Source organism: Patella vulgata, chromosome 5 (assembly GCF_932274485.2).
Source record: "Patella vulgata chromosome 5, xgPatVulg1.2, whole genome shotgun sequence".
NCBI lineage: Eukaryota > Metazoa > Mollusca > Gastropoda > Patellidae > Patella > Patella vulgata.
Window position 1 is genome coordinate 56,283,878 of NC_065883.2, and position 18,691 is coordinate 56,302,568.

General features: G+C 36.2%; 1 protein-coding gene across 1 annotated transcript; it reads right to left on the minus strand.

Annotated features, from left to right (window-relative positions):
• Nucleotides 1–6,548: 6,548 nt before the first annotated feature.
• On the minus strand, nt 6,549–10,202 carry LOC126822053 (tubulin-specific chaperone C). The gene has a single exon (XM_050550796.2). The coding sequence runs from the start codon at nt 10,044–10,046 to the stop codon at nt 9,048–9,050; it is 999 nt and encodes a 332-aa protein (XP_050406753.1). The 5' UTR covers nt 10,047–10,202; the 3' UTR covers nt 6,549–9,047.
• Between the last annotated feature and the right edge of the window lie 8,489 nt (nt 10,203–18,691).

Below are 18,691 nucleotides of genomic sequence, written 5' to 3' on the forward strand. Positions count from 1 at the left end.
CTATCTGATATTCTCAATTTTTCTGTTTACTTCATTTATAATGCTCTTGCTGTTAGAAATTATCAATTTGAGGTGTGAATTTATGCAATATCGAAATATTTATAGCATTTATACATGTATCCAATTAAAAATTTGTGTGAATTATATTATTATATTATAATCAGTAATGAATTTCTAGTTGTAATTCCTGAATATCTGTATGATAATTGAAAATATAAAACTTGTCTGTGTTTATTAGTCCCATACCAGTTTCAACGGAGGTGGCTGTCTTCTCTCTACATTGTCAGTCTGTCACATTTATTTCCAGGAGATATTTGATTGAAATTTGGTACACTGCTGTTTAAAAAAAATAGTATACTCGATGGTCTAACTAGTGACTATTGGGTCTGGTTGACAGAATGCAGAGTCATAACATTTGATCCCACCTTTGTTCAAAGGTGAAAAATACACTGCTTTGCCAAAACTTAAAACCAAGGAATTATTTATCCACCATGTATATTTTACAGAAATTATTCCATCTATACATATTTGGATTATGTATTTACTGAAATATATTTGCAGTATTAGCATCTTATAAAAGCATGCATTGTAAAAATTTGTCTGCAGATTTAGAGGTAAATTTCTTTCATATGTACACCATGCACTGACAGTACACAGACATCTGTTCTAAACTTCTGATTAGAGCAAAGTGCTCTACATCTTTTTTAAGTGAATCCATTTTAGTATGAGCATGAACAATGTCCCTATACGTTAAAGTTGATTGGCCTTAGTGCTATCTGATTGCTTGATTCTTTAAAATGCAATAACTTTACCCTTATATCAGTCTTGACAGTTTCGATCATAAATTGGAACATTGATGTCATCTCTGGATTTTTAATTAACCCAGTTCATAATAAGCCTGGAGTTGAAGTCCTATCAGTTCCCCACTTGAACCTGAAACTAAACATCCATCTAATATTGACATTCGTCAATGTCCAATAAGAGTCTTCCTAATAATGACATGAGAAAATCCCAGTAAAGACCTTGAATGTTTTCAGTGATAGTAAGTGCCTAATATTGATTGGAAACTGATATTTAATATGGCTCATCCTTAATAATAGCCAAAGAATACCAGCAATAAAATCCCCCCCAAAACTGTAGAGCGTTTACATGCAAGGTTTAAGTCTTTACAAGGTTTCTGTAACTGGTGCATAGCTATGCATAAATCAATACACGACTTGGAACATCAATCAAGTTCCTCTTTAAATGTAAAATTAACAATTTAGTGAATAATTTGAACAACAGCAAACAGTTGCCATGAAAGATACGCCCACATTTTACAAGATATGGACGGAGAACAGGGAAAATCAATGGGACTCATCCTCTCATTGCCCCCCCCCCCCCAAAAAAAAATAAAAATAAAAATCAGTTAAAAACTTAATTAAGATTTACGATTATAATTTAGTCTATCATACACATTGTGACGAAGGTTCAGTTTTAGGAGGGTTTTGTGTCGGCCTTACAATTAAGAGCAACTGAAGGTCGACCTGAGCGCCTCTTACAACTCAAAGTAACTAGTAGCTCCAGTCTATGAAACACTGTAGATGTCTTATTTTACTCTCGTAAGATGTTTCCTGATATCTTGTTAACGGAGTGTGTTGTCTTGTTAAATTGGTATTGTATCTTCTCAAATTGCCATGATATCTTCTTCATGAACTATCATGTCCTCTTCAGTGTCATGCTTTCTCGTGTCATTGAGTTAACTGGTGGGGTTTCGATTCCCTGGTTGTACGTGACAAGGAGTAGGGTTGCCTGTCCAACCTCGTGGGTTTTCGCTGGGTTCTCTGGTTTCCTCCCACTGCTAAAGACCCCTACGCGCAAGCGAATTATTGAAATAAAATTGAACCATGTGTTAGTCCCGAAATGACCTAGTTTGTGTCGAATGGACGTTAAACCCCATAAAGCATGAGACTGGGGTTATGCTGGGGAAAGAAAGACTGAAGAAAATAACCTGAGAAAAAGAAAAACCGAGGCCGGCAGACCGAGGTTTTTTCTGTCGGGTTATTTCTGAAGTCTTTCTTCCCCAGCATAACTGAAGTCGAGGACTTTATCTTGCTTATAAACCGTCTATGTTTACATGTACGCAAGATGAGAATATCCCAGAATTCCCCTAAGAAAAACCCTTATATCAGGTTTTCTTAAGGAAAAAAAACCTATCCTGGTCTCTGGGTCCTCCCCCTAAAAAATTTGGAAATTTGGTGCGTTCTCCTCGCATTTGAGTGCATTCCTGGGACTCAAATTGAAGTGCCTCAGGCAGGGTTTTATGGCTGAATTTTCCTTCTTCGACTCCTCCCGCCGATATCATCTCGAGGGTAGTAGTCTTTTGATTTACGCGGAGAACTCTAGGTCTAGGCCGGGCGATACAGCTGTAAAGTATCAAATTTCAAGTGAACTATAGGTATTCTAGCTATTATTCTATTCATAGAATTACATAGAATGAAGCAGAAATTTTGCAAAAATATTGGTAGGTCTGTATATTGTCGCCTCTTTACGAAAACAGTTTTCCTTTCTTTTTATCATAATTAAGTGTATACATAGCGAATCAGAACCAATCTGCGCGTAGATCAGCATTTTTTAGAGAAACTTTGTACAACTAGTTGCCGGAAAAGTAGAACATGAGCAACTAGCAGTAACTGGTGGTTTTCAATCGACACAAACTGATAACTATGTTTAATTACCAATATACAGCCGGCGTGTGTATTCATCAACGCCTGACTGATACCTTAATCCCCTAATTAAATAAAACAATTTACTACGGAATAATTTGTTTTGTAATGTATTTTAATTTAGCATTTGTTTCATAATGTTCGTCCTCTCGTCTCACGACAGCGATTTTAAAACTTTGTTTTAAAGTGAGCCCCCCTAAAAAATTTATTTTCGGGCAATGAAAAATTCGACGACCTTTTTTTTATATTAACGTTTAGGGAAAAAATATAACTAACTTATTTCTATGAGATCCACACTGCCCGAAAAGTATTTTTTCGTCTTTTTCTTGTCCACTGCATGCCCGAAAATATGCCCGAAGCTCTCTTATGATATGTATGCCCGAAAAAAACGGAATTGATTTCGGGCAATTTTATCTTATGCCCCCCTGAATTACTTTGAGCTCCTACGCCTATGCAATCAAACGATTCGAGATAGATTTCCGTCAGAATAGTATTGCGGTTCTAATTTCCCCGAGTAAAGCTCGGTTCATATTACATCCGTATCCATAAACGTATCCGTATCAGTATTCGCATCCGTATCCGCGGTTTGCCGTTCAAATAGAAAACGTGAAAACCTCCGGCTTTCAAGGCTGAATTGTCTGTCAGAGATTGAGTTTCTATTTGGGGAGATGATGTAATAAGGGGAAAGTTCTCGCTGATTTGGCTAAAGCTCGGCTCACTAGCCGAAATGCGGACGCATTTTACAAAAATACGCTCTGGGAGCAATCAATCCGGCTTAACGGACGCAGTTGTTTTTGTGCGCAATACGTGCCGGGTTCTATTTGAACCCTTTCTCTAAAAATTACTAAAGTATACCAGTACGTGTCACGCACGTATTTACGGATACGGATGTAGTATGAACGGACCTTAAAAGAGTACAGGGGTAAAAAGACGTGGTAATGCAATATGTATCATAAAAGTCAAACATGACTGAAACGCGATTTGTAAATGATGATCCGTTATCAGAGTAGCCAACTGTATCTCGTTTTCCTGTGGCCATCGTATGGCGCCTTTCTTTCTGCGTGTGAATTTGACTTCATTACTCTGAAATAGACCGTAAAAATGAAATAGGAAAAAAATAACTCAATATACGTTAGAATTAACAGTACAAATAAATGTTGTTGATAGGGTCATCTAACTATCTTTGTGTAATAATAATAATATGGAAAGTGTAGTGTCGTTGGGTAACGAACGAAGAAAGTTACGGGAGGACTTTTCTACAAACATTTCACCACACAACTAATCGTACACAATAATTAATTTTTACTCATCAGTTGTTTATAATTCGTATTATTTACCCAATCATTAATTAGCTTTGTTCACCGATGTTTTTGTAATAGAGTAGCCCCGTATTATTTGTTGAACAACATTTATTGACTTCATATGAAATCTGAATATATATTATTCGATGGATAAACGGTTGTGATAAAATTAGGTTTTAATGTCTAACATCGTTTAACTTCTTTATAATAATGGTATTTCACAATTACATTGACAGTTTAATCACTCATCAAACGGCATCAGGAAGTCCACGTATGATCACGTGTATTTGATATTCACGTCCATGAATCCCATGCAATTTTCGCGCCAAAATTTAACCTCAGTTACTACGCCCGTAGTATGCATGACATGGTAATAAGATTCCCGACGTTGATTGCTGAGAAATGAGGGCGATCTATTGTTATGCATAGTCATCGGGAAATTCCATATTCGCTGTGAATTTCAAATGGGGTTACGATAAAAGTTGTTCTTTGTGTATAGAAATGGTTATTATTATTATATATAGCTAATAATAAATATATATCGACAAATGACTGGCACCATTTGTATTTCTGTACTTATAATGTAATAGAGAATAGTTTGGGATATCAAGTATTACGAGGTTATCCAAATTACCAGTAAATGCGCGAATTGCTTGGATCGCCTTCATTTGTCACATGGCCTATTTAAACAATGGCACCTGAAATGGATCTACGGCATGATAACGGCATTTTAAATTCACTCTAAAATATATTACAATCTCAAATGTCTAATCTATAACAACGCAAGACGATAATTCGGTGATTATGATTAGGCGAGTCACATGTTAACTGGACCTTCAATACACCCTTGTCAACTACTGGTGTGTATAGACAGTGATATATTGTACAGATATTGTGTAGTCCCTGTGACGTCATCAGCCAATCAACCGGGTTAAAGATACATTATTGGAGCTTAATAGTTAAATAGTTAAAATTAGATAATGTAAAGGGAATATGCTGAAAATTTCAGTCGAATTGATCAACCTTGAACCAAGTATTTAGCGATTGAATTTTGGCCAAAGCCTTGATGATCATTACTAAAGTCGGTACGATAAAAAACATAGTCTCGATTATCAATTTTTTTTTATATAATCAGAAGCAGCAAACCGTGTTCTAATCCAGTAAATATCACAGGCTAGCAATGCCATCGAGATTTGATTATGGTCTGGATAAATTAATTAATTTCTAATTGATAATTTAGATAACATTTCAGGTCTAAAGAAAGACCTGCAATTGGCAGATTTTCCTCTTGCCGTTTAAGGTCGTAATTGAAAAATTGAAAAGCGTTTTGGCGTGTCGGATACTTAAACGTTAATAGCAGAATAATTTTAATCAGATTGGTGTGAACTTGTCGTAAAGTGGATATATGAACCATTGGCTATACGTACATGCAATTTAAATTTTTCATCTTATGTGGTCTTTAACATATATTGTGTCCTCCAGACCGTTTCCCAAGCTAAAACATGTTTTTTCCTACGATCAGGGTATAGAGAGAGAAATGGGGTTTAACGTCCACTCGACACAAACTAGGTCATTTCGGGACTAACACATGGTTCAATTTTATTTCAATAATTCGCTTGCGCGTAGGGGTCTTTAGCGGTGGGAGGAAACCGGAGGACCCGGAGAAAACCCACGAGGATGGACAGGCGACCCTACCCCTTGTCACATACAACCGGGGATTCGAAACCCCGCCAGTTGACTCAATGACAGACCGAATGATACAGCGCAGCGCGCACGTGCTAACCATTCGGCCATCCAACCCCCCTCGTACGGTCAGAGGCCATAATCAAGGAAGTTACGGTCAGATACACGCCAATATCTAAAGAAACCCAGTTTTTGGGAAATAAACACATATTTCAAATCCCATCAAAATCAGATAAAAATTGTGACCACTAGATTGTCCACAAGCTAAAACTTACTAAAAGGTGATTTTTTGTACAATCAGGGGCCAAAATCCATGAAGTTACGGTCTGATACATATCAATATCAAAAGGAACCAAGATTATTGGGATATAAACATATATTTTAAGTTTCATAAAAATCAAAATTGTGACACCAAGGTATTGATATTACATGCTTTACACCATTTGCATAACGGAGAGCGGCCATTTTGACGATAAGTTTTTGGTCTGATCTTCACGAATTCGAACTCAACTGTAATTATGGTTAACAGTGATACAGTCGTTTGATTTTTAAAATCAAATAAAAATTGTGACATCTAGAGACACCACAAGCTAAAAACGTGATTATTTCTTACAATCAGGGTCTATAATCAAGGAAGTTGGGGTCAACACAGATCCTCTCAGATCTTTTAGAACTTTATACACCTGGTCGAACATTACGTACATCAGATAAACTACTTTTAAAGCCCAAAACTGTTCAACTAGTCTCTTATGGTCAGCGCTCTTTTAGTTATCAAGCACCTGTTTTATGGAATAATCTACCATTTAGTTTAAGATGTTGTACATCTCTATATTCTTTTAAAAAAACAACTTAAAACACATTTATTTAATCAGGCTTTTAACTGACTCTGTATACAATCGTTAACATGTCCATAATCTTGTTGTTTATGTATGATTTACATTGTCACTTTGTAAAGTGCTCCTGAACATGTTATATCAAAGGGTGCACTATAAATATGCTGTAATAATAATAATAATAATACATGTATATTTCAAGTTTCGTCAAAATCAGATAAAATTGATACCTGTTGAGTGAAACAAACGTGAAATGGCATCCAGATGGACAGGGACTATGTTCTACGTTCACATGAAAATGTGGGCATGTAATAATTTAACACTGTGACCCTAACATTTTTTTTTTCATATTAGGACATAGATACTGATAGCAAAAAAATCCATACATTGTAAATAAACTTTATTACAAATATTTGTAAAAATTAATCACAGACAGTTACAAGTACTTAAATAGCTAAGTAATAAATAACATAATTAACCATTAAAGCACAAAATTCTTACATGCAATATTAACCCCTTCACAGGAAAAACAGCACATGTTGCTCCATGCTTGTGTCACTTTAAAGATACTTTCCTATGTACAAACTGCGTGATTTGATGATATATTGGACTAAAAACATATTCAAACTAATTAATCTATCGAAAATTTGCATCCCTCGCAAAACTTTGTATTCCCTGGGACATACCTCAAGCTGTAAATAAACTGTTGTTAGAAGCCATGGTTGTCACCTAACTTCATTATGGGAGGGCCCATTTTTCAGAATGTATATTTCATTACTTAACTGTCCATTTAGCATTCATATTGAGGCCTAAGTAAATTCTTAATTATTTTCTGTCAACTTCTCTTCAGCCGTTCAATTGCAGAGTCTTTTGTATGTTGACAGGCCTCAATGTTCCCAAAACTGCCTAACCATTTGATCAAGAAATACAACTGCTCCCTCAGTCAAGCAAGAAGCTAGCACACAATAAACTGGCAAACAACATTCAGGTGGCCAGTTAGTAATACCCTAACATTTTTGCCCAGTGCTTAACCCGTGGGAGTTTTTCGGGTAATCCACTATTTTTCTAGTAAGATTGTGCATCTATACTTTCCATATATACCAAATTTGCCAATCTTTTATTGGGAATAACAAACTGGTAAATACTTTCGGGACAATGTATCTTTAAGCTTCTGACCAGATCACTACAATTTTTGTTACTTGAAACGAATAATATTTGCCTGCATGTGGACCTTCTGATATGTTAATAAACAAAGGCAAGCCCAAATATTTTCTGACCGCTCCTCACAAAAGTGGGCATTGTCTACTCTTTTTGTAAACACATGTACATGTAAACTTACATATATATATATATATACAGTAAACTTTGTGTAAGTCCGATCTTCACTCAACTCAGATAAAATCGTTTGAACCCTTTGCTCCTGCACATTTTTCTTATTAAATTTCTACACGCAAGTCAGATTTCCTAAGAATAAGAAGGATCTTTGCTCAACTGGAATCAAATCGTTCGGTCCATTTGATCCAATTCTGGCTTTTTTTCCTTCACCTAAGTTGGATCGGCAGTATGTTCAGAATTTGACTAAGTCAGTTTCGTCCCAATGGTCTAAAACGTAGTTAGGTATTCCATGCACAGAGCCCCAAAATAATCTCCCCTATTATTCTGACTCAAATCAGCCTATTTGACGCAACGCAATAAGAGAATTTTCCTGGAAAATTCAAAACTCGCTGTCTGCTGTACGAGACTCTTTGGGAAAATTTAGGACATTTTTCAAAGATGGCCACAAAACGGAAGTTATCTACTCATACCAAAACGGAAGTTATCTACTCACACATACATTGTACGAACAAAAGCTTGAATTAATTATTATCCGGCTCTCGCAGTTAATTTCTAATCAAGCTAAGATTGAATTTCGGTCTTCGGCCAACTCGGATAAAATTGGTCAGTCCACATAGATCCAACTTATACAAAGTTTACTGTAGCTTCCACTATCTTAATCTATGCAATAGCACATTCTTGAACTTCTTCAAGTGATATACATATGTAATGTATACATTTGAATGGCAGAGGATTTTCATCCTTATTTTGAATTCTGATAGAAGTCCATTCCCCCAAAGCCATGGAATATAGTAACATGTTAAAATTCAACTTTCAAAATCAAATGTTGCAAAACAAACATTTATGGAACTATAGCAAGTGAACAATTATTGATGAATGGTAATATAGCCTAAATCTAATTAGAATTCTTAAAATGGTCTGATAAGATTTGGTAAAACATTTTAATTTAATATTGACAAACTACAATTCATGGATATTTTATTCAGTCCCTAAATTGCATAGTTGTTTAACAGTACGTTTAGCCATTTCAATTATTTATTGAGTGAGAGGGGGTATTTTAAAGAGCAAAACTTAAACAGACAATAACTACATACATTTTTTCATGGCACAAAAAGACTTTTAGTCACCAACAGTTTTCATTCAAATAAGTATTCAGGATTACAGTCCTCATATCTATCTAATGCAGAGAATTAGACATCCCACATTAGAATTCGTTCCTTAAGATCTAGAATTGACCAATTTGGAGAATGTTCATCAGCTGCAAGCCAATTAAAATCATCAACATCACTCCAATTATTTCGTTTTTTCTCTAATCCAGATAACTTGTAATGTTCTTCAATCAAAGGATAATTCCAGTTGTAAGGTGCAAATTTAACTTCTGAAGTATCTTCAATTATAGCTTTACTTGTGACATGAATGTAAAAGTTAGTGAATTTGGTTGTATGAATTCTTAATTGTTGACAGGATAAAACAAAGACACAGTTAGCACATTCACGAATAAATATTGAACCAGATACAGGACCACAAAATATTTGACAGTCTTCAAGTTTATTAATGTGTATAGCAGATGGGGCACCATAAAGTTTAACAACACAAGACTTGAGTTCAGCTAGAGCAACATCTTTTTGATTAATTTCCTCTGGCTGCATAGACAGTTTCTTGTTTATTTCATTTATAACTTTACAGTCTGCTAAATCAACAGTCCTTAAATCCATCTCACCACTTTCTACTTTTTTCGACTTTTTGTCTTTGCCATCGTCTGTACCCTTTCTACTTTTAAATGCAAATTTTTTCTTTGGTAAAAACTCTGATCTCTTTTCTTGTAAAATATTCTGAAGTTTTGTCAGAGAGTCGTTAGCTCGGCTAATATCATATGACGGTAAAAACAAAGTTGACTCGGAAAGAAATTTCTGCGACTTTTGAAGCCGAACGGTAATCCCATCAAAGTGATCAATTAACTCTTCCTTCGTCTTGGAGGAACTCAGGGCAAGTTCTGTCTCTATTTCTTCGATTTCACGGTTTAAATTTTCATGGAAATGTTCACATTTCTCTCTTTTTGGGGCCTCCTTATCTTCTTTCTTTCTCTGAATTTCAGACTTTCGAATATCATTACGTTGTTGTAATCTTTCGGTCATAAATGCATGCCTGTCTTCTAAGCTCATATTTGCATCGTCACCAAGGTCTGCCATCTTGAAATTTTGCTCCCCTTCAATCAATTTGTAGAAGCGACCATTTTCTTAAATTAATTCTTATAAACGGGCTATTTTAGCAAAAAAAGGTGACAAATGTGTTCAGTATGCATATTAGTATCCATAATTAGTGTTATAATACGCTAACACACTGTCATTTCGTTTTTTAATTGTTGTAAGCGATGGGTAGACAACTCACTTAGAATAAGAGGATGCAGACCAGCAAATAAGCTCCATTGACTTTATTTTTTGGTCTCAGGACTCTCTTTTACCGGCTCCAACTTTCACGAAAATGTTTTTTGGACTCTATACTTTCAACCACAGACGGGGCAGCATCTAGAAATGTCTTGCTCCCAAACTTGTATGAGGTTGCCTCGGTTGATGGAGAACAAAGTCGACACAAACTAGATCATTTCGGGACCAACACACGGTACAATTTTATTTCAATAATTGGCTTGCGCGTAGGGTCTTTAGCAGTGGGAGGAAACCGTGGGACCAGGAAAAATCCCAGGAGGTTGGACAGACGACCCTATTCCTTGTCACGCCAGTTGACTCAATGACAGACCCCCTCATTTTTAAGGAATCTGAAGCACTGGGGCATAGGGGGTCAGAGGAGGCTGTCCACCTCCGAGTGGTAGACAAGTTTTTTTTTGTTTTTTCTTTTAGTTCCAGCATGCCTTAGAGGAGTTTTGGGATCACTCTGTGTTTGTTTTACAGGTGTGACTTTTCCTCTCTTAAAAAGTACAAAAAGTGCGTAATTTTCACTTTACACCGGTATTGCCCCACTGCTTGTCTTTTTTTTGTTAAAGTGTCTACAGGGGTTAATTTTTGTCATCAGTTGGGCCCCCACTACTTTCTACACTAAAAATGCCCTGTTATCTCGTTTGAACGAATTAATCATCTCGTTTGAACGAATTAATCATCTCGTTTGAACGAATTAAGATTTCGATTGTACGCAAGTTCTAGCGTTACCGTCAGTAGAAGGAACTACATTTATGAGAATAAGTATAGAATATGTTGGAAGTTATCCACGTTTTAAAAACCGAATATGTTTAATGTTAGCCTGAATTAGCCACAACATCGTAATGAAGTCATTGTTTATGACATGTATATGCTTAAACATACATTATGCAAGAGCTAAATCTGCCAATCGCAGGTCTTTCTTTAGGCCTTAAATGTTATATAAACTATTCATTAGGCATTTATTAACATATTTAAGTAGATTAGAACGGTTCGGCCATTTAATGATTTGATTGAAAAATGGTAAAGCCGGGATAAAGCCTCGAACAACCAAAGGGATTATTTTTTTTTTTGTTTGGCACTAATGGGCCTTCGTAGACATACCAACAGCGGCGTAGCCGTGAAATATATATTTTTTTTCAAAGTTTCAGTCTTCTGTAAACACTGTTTTGGCATATTTTACGGGGTTAAACTAAAACATCACACCAATACAATGTTTATCATGTTTAAGTCAGGGGGTGTCGTATTCATATTTTTTTCTTGACTTTTCTTGAATGTTACGCTTGAGTTATGAACAACACGACAAAGAGAGTTTAGTAGGGGAATTTTTATGAGGAGGATCCAAATGAAACAAAACTTCATCACATAACTTTAGTTTATGGGGATGCATATTTGACAATCACCTTGTTAACTACAATACTATATACATATACACATTGACATTAACAAGAAAATTGTATAGACATTTAAAGTATTTTGTACATTTTGTGTATTATAAATGGATTTCAAAAAGTAAACATAAGTGTTTGTGTTTTAATTTGTACATTGTTTTATACAGATAGTACCTTAACTAATCCTAATAATTGTTGTAAATAAACAGGTGTTAGGGCCTATTATGTAAAGTTTTGGGGAGGTCCAAGTATATTCAGACCCCTCCCCCTCCCGAGAAAAACAATTGGGGGGGGGGGGAGGTCGGACCCCCCCTCCCCCCATGTGTGACACGCGCATGCATACCAACGTCAGTTATGTCAACCGAGGCTAGCCTAAAATTCAATGGCTAATATCTCGGTTCAGAGTGAAGCAATTTGACTGAAATTTTCGGCATATTTTGTTTTTATTATCAATTTTTTAACTATTATTTAGGGCTAGGCATAAATTTGACTTTCCTGAATGAGCCAATAAACATATATTTTTCTATGGCGATTTAGTGTGTTATAACCGAATCTAATGAGATACGTTGTCAGAATTGGTTATTTCGATTAGATCTTTCGGAATGTTACCTCTATAACATATAAAGGATGGCCTCTAATACCTCTTGTTCTATATTTTCGGACACGTTGAACACGTTGAACACGATAAAGACATTTCCGCATCGATTGGACAATGTTTTATCAAAAACTGCAAACATACTTGTTTATAGGTACTTTTGTTACAATAAATGGTATTTTGCAAGCTCTTTTCAGCTTCGGTGGTGTTAAATAGCTGTGGAATCACTTTAAATGCTTCATTTGCATCTAATCATTCTATTTCATTGAGTATTTTCCGATCTGATCGTATGTTACAGTAGACCATGGCCACGAGTGATAGTGGCAGAAGAGTAGAAGTGCTGCGAGGAAAGAACTTTTCGGAGAGATTTTCAAAGAGTAGCACATGTGTGTTACGAAGGGGAAATTCGTGATTAATCGGATGCTTCATTTCTGAAAAACAGAGAAAGAAAAAACGATCATTAGAGAGACGGTGCTAGCAAAATCGTAGCACAAGAACTACGAAACGATTGGATACAAAAACATATAGAAGAAATATCCATATCTAAAAAAAATAGAAATACTATGAAATGTGTTTGAGTCTGAGAATGAGTGAGTGGGATCAATCGCGAACCAGAAGTGAAAGGTAGTACGAAAATGCGAAAGATTTCAATGAGAAAACGTCACAGCGCGCTTAGCCTATATGTAAAACCCCTCTTCCTGAATTTGAATGTTGAGGAATTAATCATTCCAATGTTAACTAGATTTCTATAATATTTGTAATTTTCTAAAACCTTATACATATATTGATGTTGTTTGTTGTTTATTAAAGATTTATTGTCCAATACATTGAATATGATATTATGGACAGGTTGATTTAATTAAATTGTTTACACTTAATGGGTTGAAAATTGGTAAAAACGCAAAATAAAAACGTCCGTGTATATCAAAAGTCATCTTTAAATTTATAAAAAAAACCAAAAAAAAACCAACACAAAATATCAAAAAGTCAATTTAAAACACACTTATAAAATCGCTGTCGCGAGAAGAGAGGGCAGGTCATCTGCTCCCTTTGTCATAATTTTAAAAAAAACCAGGTTAAAACAGGAGGTCCAGCTGACTGACGTTTGGCGTCATCAGTGCGGATAGAAAAAAAACGTGGGGAAAAAGAACCCGCTTGCGTTGTGTAGAAAAGCGAAGTGCTCGCAGTAAAAACCACATAGCTGGAACCTTATATTATTTATTACAAACGTTAAGTAGCGATCATACTGATATAGTGAGATCGAAGTTTTAGTTAATTATTATCTAATTATAAACTATTTAATTAGACATAATCAGGGGGGGTGTTTAGCCAAACTGCGACCGACTGATGCACATACCCCCAGTACGAGTGACGCAGTCAGGAGCTGCGCACCGCAGGTGCGAGTTTTCTAGGGACCATATTGTGCAGAGCGGATCTAGAAGCTGGGAATATGGGGTGGGGTGGGGTGGTTCCAAATCTAGGGCGCCATCCACAATCCCACCCACAATAAATGTCATCAAAATACTGGCTATAACATTAAGCATCCGAGTAGAGCATAGACAGTATTGTATAATTATATAGTTGTTCGCCGATCGTTGTCTCGCCGGAAAGCAGTTTTATTTAAGTTGACATAAAGTTTATGTCATATATGATGATTGTGTCTATAACACTGAGCAACCTGAGAAAATTTTGAAAAATTGAGTCAATATCCTAGCATTTGAGGTCTTTGCTGGGAGGAAGTCTTGTGGACGAGAGGACCAGAAATGTGAGCCAATGGGACAGAATCTCGAGATCTGCCCCTGTCAATTCCGCCTGTTTTGCAAGAGTTGACAACATTTGTATAGTCTGACGCCCCACGACCCACACACCAGTATATCTGGGCAGTTCACTATAACCGTGAATATGAAAGTGCTGAGACAGTATAAGAAATCAGGAATAGAAGGATAATGTTATAACGGAATCGAGCGCCGCAGACGCGAAAAAAATTCAGATATGTAACCGAGCTTTTAAATTTTCGGGACTGGGCCTGAAAATTTTAGTCATTGGCATAGCAAATGGAACCAAATTCTCGCTAACGAGAGGATAAGAAATGAGACAGAATCTTGTGGCCTATCTGTCAATTTCGCCTGTTTTGTAATTGTTTGCTTACCTCATTAATTCATTTAGTCTGAGACCGACTGCTGCCATGGGGGAAAACATTTCATAGAACAACATACTCACAACAGAATAAGAGTGACAAACATTTTTTCAAACATGACAAGGAGACATGGTTATTTTATACTATAATTTTGTGTGACGTATGTAATTTAGGCTCACGGATTCACACAAACATAGTATTTGGGATCTATTCTGGCATTGTTTGTTTACCTTATTAATTCAATGAGTCGCCGATGCATAATTTTGAGACCGACTGCAGTGACTGCACTTATTTTGAGACCGACTATTTTTCTCGCTGGGGGAAATTTTGTTCATAGACCAACATACTCACAACAGAATAAGAGTGAAACACAATATTTTTTCAAATATGATAAGTTGACAAGTTTATTTTATACTAAAGTTTTGCGTGAGTAGCGTGACGTATGCAGTGAGCACTTATTTTGATACCGACTGCTCTTATTTTGCGACCGACTGCACTAATTTTGCGACCGACTAGTTTTCTTCCTGGGGGGGTGTACCCCCCCCCCCACATTTACGCCCCTGCTGATCTGGTATTTCATTGAGAAAATAGGCATGACAAATCGCATATAATGATATGCAAAATTGTCCCCAAAACTAATACAATAACCTAAGCAGGGTGGAGCGCAAAAATGACCCAAGAGATTGTAACGCAAAGCACCCAGCGTCTCATTTATATACTAGATTATATATATTCTTAAATTACGATTGATTATACATCCATGTAACTATGTTAAATGTATTGAATTTGCAAAGGCAATTAGAATAAAAATTATTTTCCAAACTATTTATATATCCAAATGAACCGTATGAACATATATTTAGATCGCCATATTTTTTCTGTACATATATATAAATATTTAATTATCCATTAAATCCCTTTTCGCTCATCACATTGTAAATAATCTCACTATGTTCATATAACATATAATTGTCTGTGATATCACCTCAGTGGAAGCGGGCGTTAAGTAAAGCTATTTCACACACAGTGTCTATTCATCGCTACCCCTTTACCAGGAACAAGATATGTCTGCGTCGATTTCAACTAATAATAAATGTGTCACCTGTAGGAAAACCGTCCGGAAGAATCAACATGCTATTGATTGTGATATTTGCAAGAACTGGACACACCGATCTTGAGACACCGGCATTTCTAAAGAAGATTACCAGCAGCTTTTAAACTCGGAAACTGATTTCAGGTTTACCTGCAGCATATATATATGCCGTATACCAGTTGGTAATTTTTCACTGAATGCAACATTAGATACCATCATCAGAAACGTAAGTATTTTCAAATAGTTTTAAAGTCAAAATATAAAAATCACTTCTTATTAATATTTTTCAAACATACACAAGCGGACTTTCTCTTATTCCAATATTATTACATCAACAACAGATATATCTTTCAATGAGGACGTCTTTGAAAGATCAATGGTGGAAGATATGGTGTGTGAACCAGGTTCAGGTAAAACTCTACCAGAGTTTACAGTAGTATATAGAGGGTCACAGAAAGGAAAAAATAAATTAGAAGATCAAAATGGATATATATATGTAAAGAAGTCTGACAATTCAATACGCCCACATTTTTCAAGAGATGAATAGAGAACAAGCTAAACAAAAAGCAATTTTTCGTAACATCAAGGGCCATAATTCAGGAAGTTACGATCATATATGTGCGAATATCGACAGGAACCAAGATCTTTGGGTTATAAACATGCATTTCAAGTTTCATTAAAATCGGATCAAAATTGTAACCTCTAGAGGGTCCGCACACTTAATATACCAGATGTTTACACTATTTGCGTAAAGGAGCGGCCATTTTGTTTGGCAACTTTCGTCCGATTTCCACGAAATTCGAACTCAGCCAATATTACGGTATAACATAACGGTGATATATTTGAACGTTTTTTTTTTAAATCAGATAATAATTGTGACCTCTAGAGGGACCACAAACTAAAAAGGATTTTGCGTACAATCAGGGGCCTTAATTCAGGAAGTTACGATCCGATATGCGCAAACATTGACAGCAACCAAGATCTTCGGGTTATAAACATGCATTTTAAGTTTCATCAAAATCGGATCAAAATTGTGGCCTCTAGGGCGTCCACAACCTTGATATACCAGATGTTTACACTATTTGCGTAGACGGGCGGCCATTTTGTCTGGCAGTTTTGGTCCAATTTCCATGAAATTCGAACTTAACCAACAATACTGTGTAACTGTGGCATATTCCAGCGTTTTTTTTAAAAATCAGATAATAATTGTGACTTCGAGGGACCACAAGCTAAAAACGCGATTTTTCGTACAATCAGGGGCCATAATTCAGGAAGTTACGATCTGATATGCGCGAATATCGCAAGCAATCAAGATCTGTGGCTTATAAACATGCTATTCGAGTTTCATCAAAATCCGATGAAAATTGTGACCTCTAGAGAGTCCACAACCTTGATATACCATATTTTTACTCTATTAGCGTACGAGGAAAGGGCATTTTGTCCTGCAGTTTTGGTCTGATTTTCACGAAATCTGAACTCAACCAAAATTAGGGTGTAACGGTGATATATTCAAACGTTTTTTTAAATTGGATAAAAATTGTTAACTCTTAAAGGGCCACAAGCTTAAAACGCAATTCTTCATACGATCAAGGGTCATAATTCAGGAAGTTACCATCCGATATACGCGAATATCGAAAGGAACCAAGAGCTTTGTGATATACTCACCAATTTAAGCTTGCATCAAAATCGGAAAAAAATTGTGGCCTCTAGAGGGTCTACAACCTTGATATACCAAATAGTTACACTATTTGCGTTATACGAGGGGTGGCCATTTTGTCCGGCAGTTTTGGTCCGATTTGACGAAATTCGAACTCAGCCATCATTACGGTGTAACGGTGATATATTCACACTTTTTTGTAAATCGGATAATAATTGTGATCTCTAGAGGGACCACAAGCTAAAAACACAATTTTTCGTACAGTTACGGGCCATAATTCAGGAAGTTACGATCCGATATGCGCAAATATCGAAAGGAACTAAGACCTTTGGGTTATAAACATGTAGTTCAAGTTTCATCAAAATCGGATCAAAAGTGTGAGCTCTAGAGGGTTCACAACCCTGATATACCATATTTTTACACGGTTTGTGTTCGACGGTTGGCCATTTTGTCCGGCAGTTTTAGTCCGATTTTCACGAAATTCGAACTCAACCGTCATCAAGGTGTAACGGTGATATATTCAAACGGTTTGTTAAATCGGAATAAAATTGTGACCTCCATTGGGTCCACAAGCTAAACAACGCGATTTTTCGTACAATCATGGGTCATAACTCAGGAAGTTACTGTCCGATATACACGCGAATATCGACAGGAACCACGATCTTTGGGTTATAAACTAACTTTTCAAATTTCAACACAATCAGATAAAAATTGTGACCTCTATAGGGTCCACAAGCTAAAAACGCGATTTTTCGTAAAATCAGGGGCCGTAATCCATGAAGTTACGGTCCTATACATGCCAATATCGAAAGGGACCGAGATCTTAGGGAGATAAACCTATATTTCAATCGGATAAAGATTGTGACCCGTAGAGTGTCCACAAACAATTGTGGACGGACAGGGGCGACGACAATATACGTCCACATGAAAATGTGGGCGTATAAAAAGTCCGTGCATTACCATGTTTTTATTATAAGTATAGATTGATTAAAAAAAAACCAAGGGAATGTACGGACTATTTCTATTTTTCTCGTGTTCGCTTATTTAGTGACATTCAATTACTTTTTTGCATTATCAGATATCCTCTCATAACCTCACATAGGCTAACAACTTTTGGTCTTCGAAGGAATTATTAGTGAGCAGAAATTCGCCCGTGTAGATCTAGCCTGTCTGTTATCACTCGTCACTTCAATCAGTTATTTAGAAATCTTCATAACGCATCTATCGTAGCAATGAACACTGTTAAAATTACATTTGGAATGGTAATGACTGGCGTCAGTACGTCATCACTTGTCACTTCAGTCAGTTATAAAAGGATAACTCGTGTTTTCGTTTTGGCTTTTGCGTTAGTCACTTCCCTTTCTTGGAATCTTTAAACGCATATCGTAGCAATGATCAATGTGTTAAAATTACATTTGGAACGCGTGTTTAACCAGTTCTATCACATGGTAATGACTGGCATCAATACGTACGTGAAATGAAATGAAATGAAATGAAATTGGGTTTAACGTCCTACTCCTATACTGGGCTAA

Coding starts and splice junctions, on each gene's coding strand:
- LOC126822053 (XM_050550796.2), bottom strand. CDS start 10,046: ATGGCAGACCTTGGTGACGATGCAAATATGAGCTTAGAAGACAGGCAT.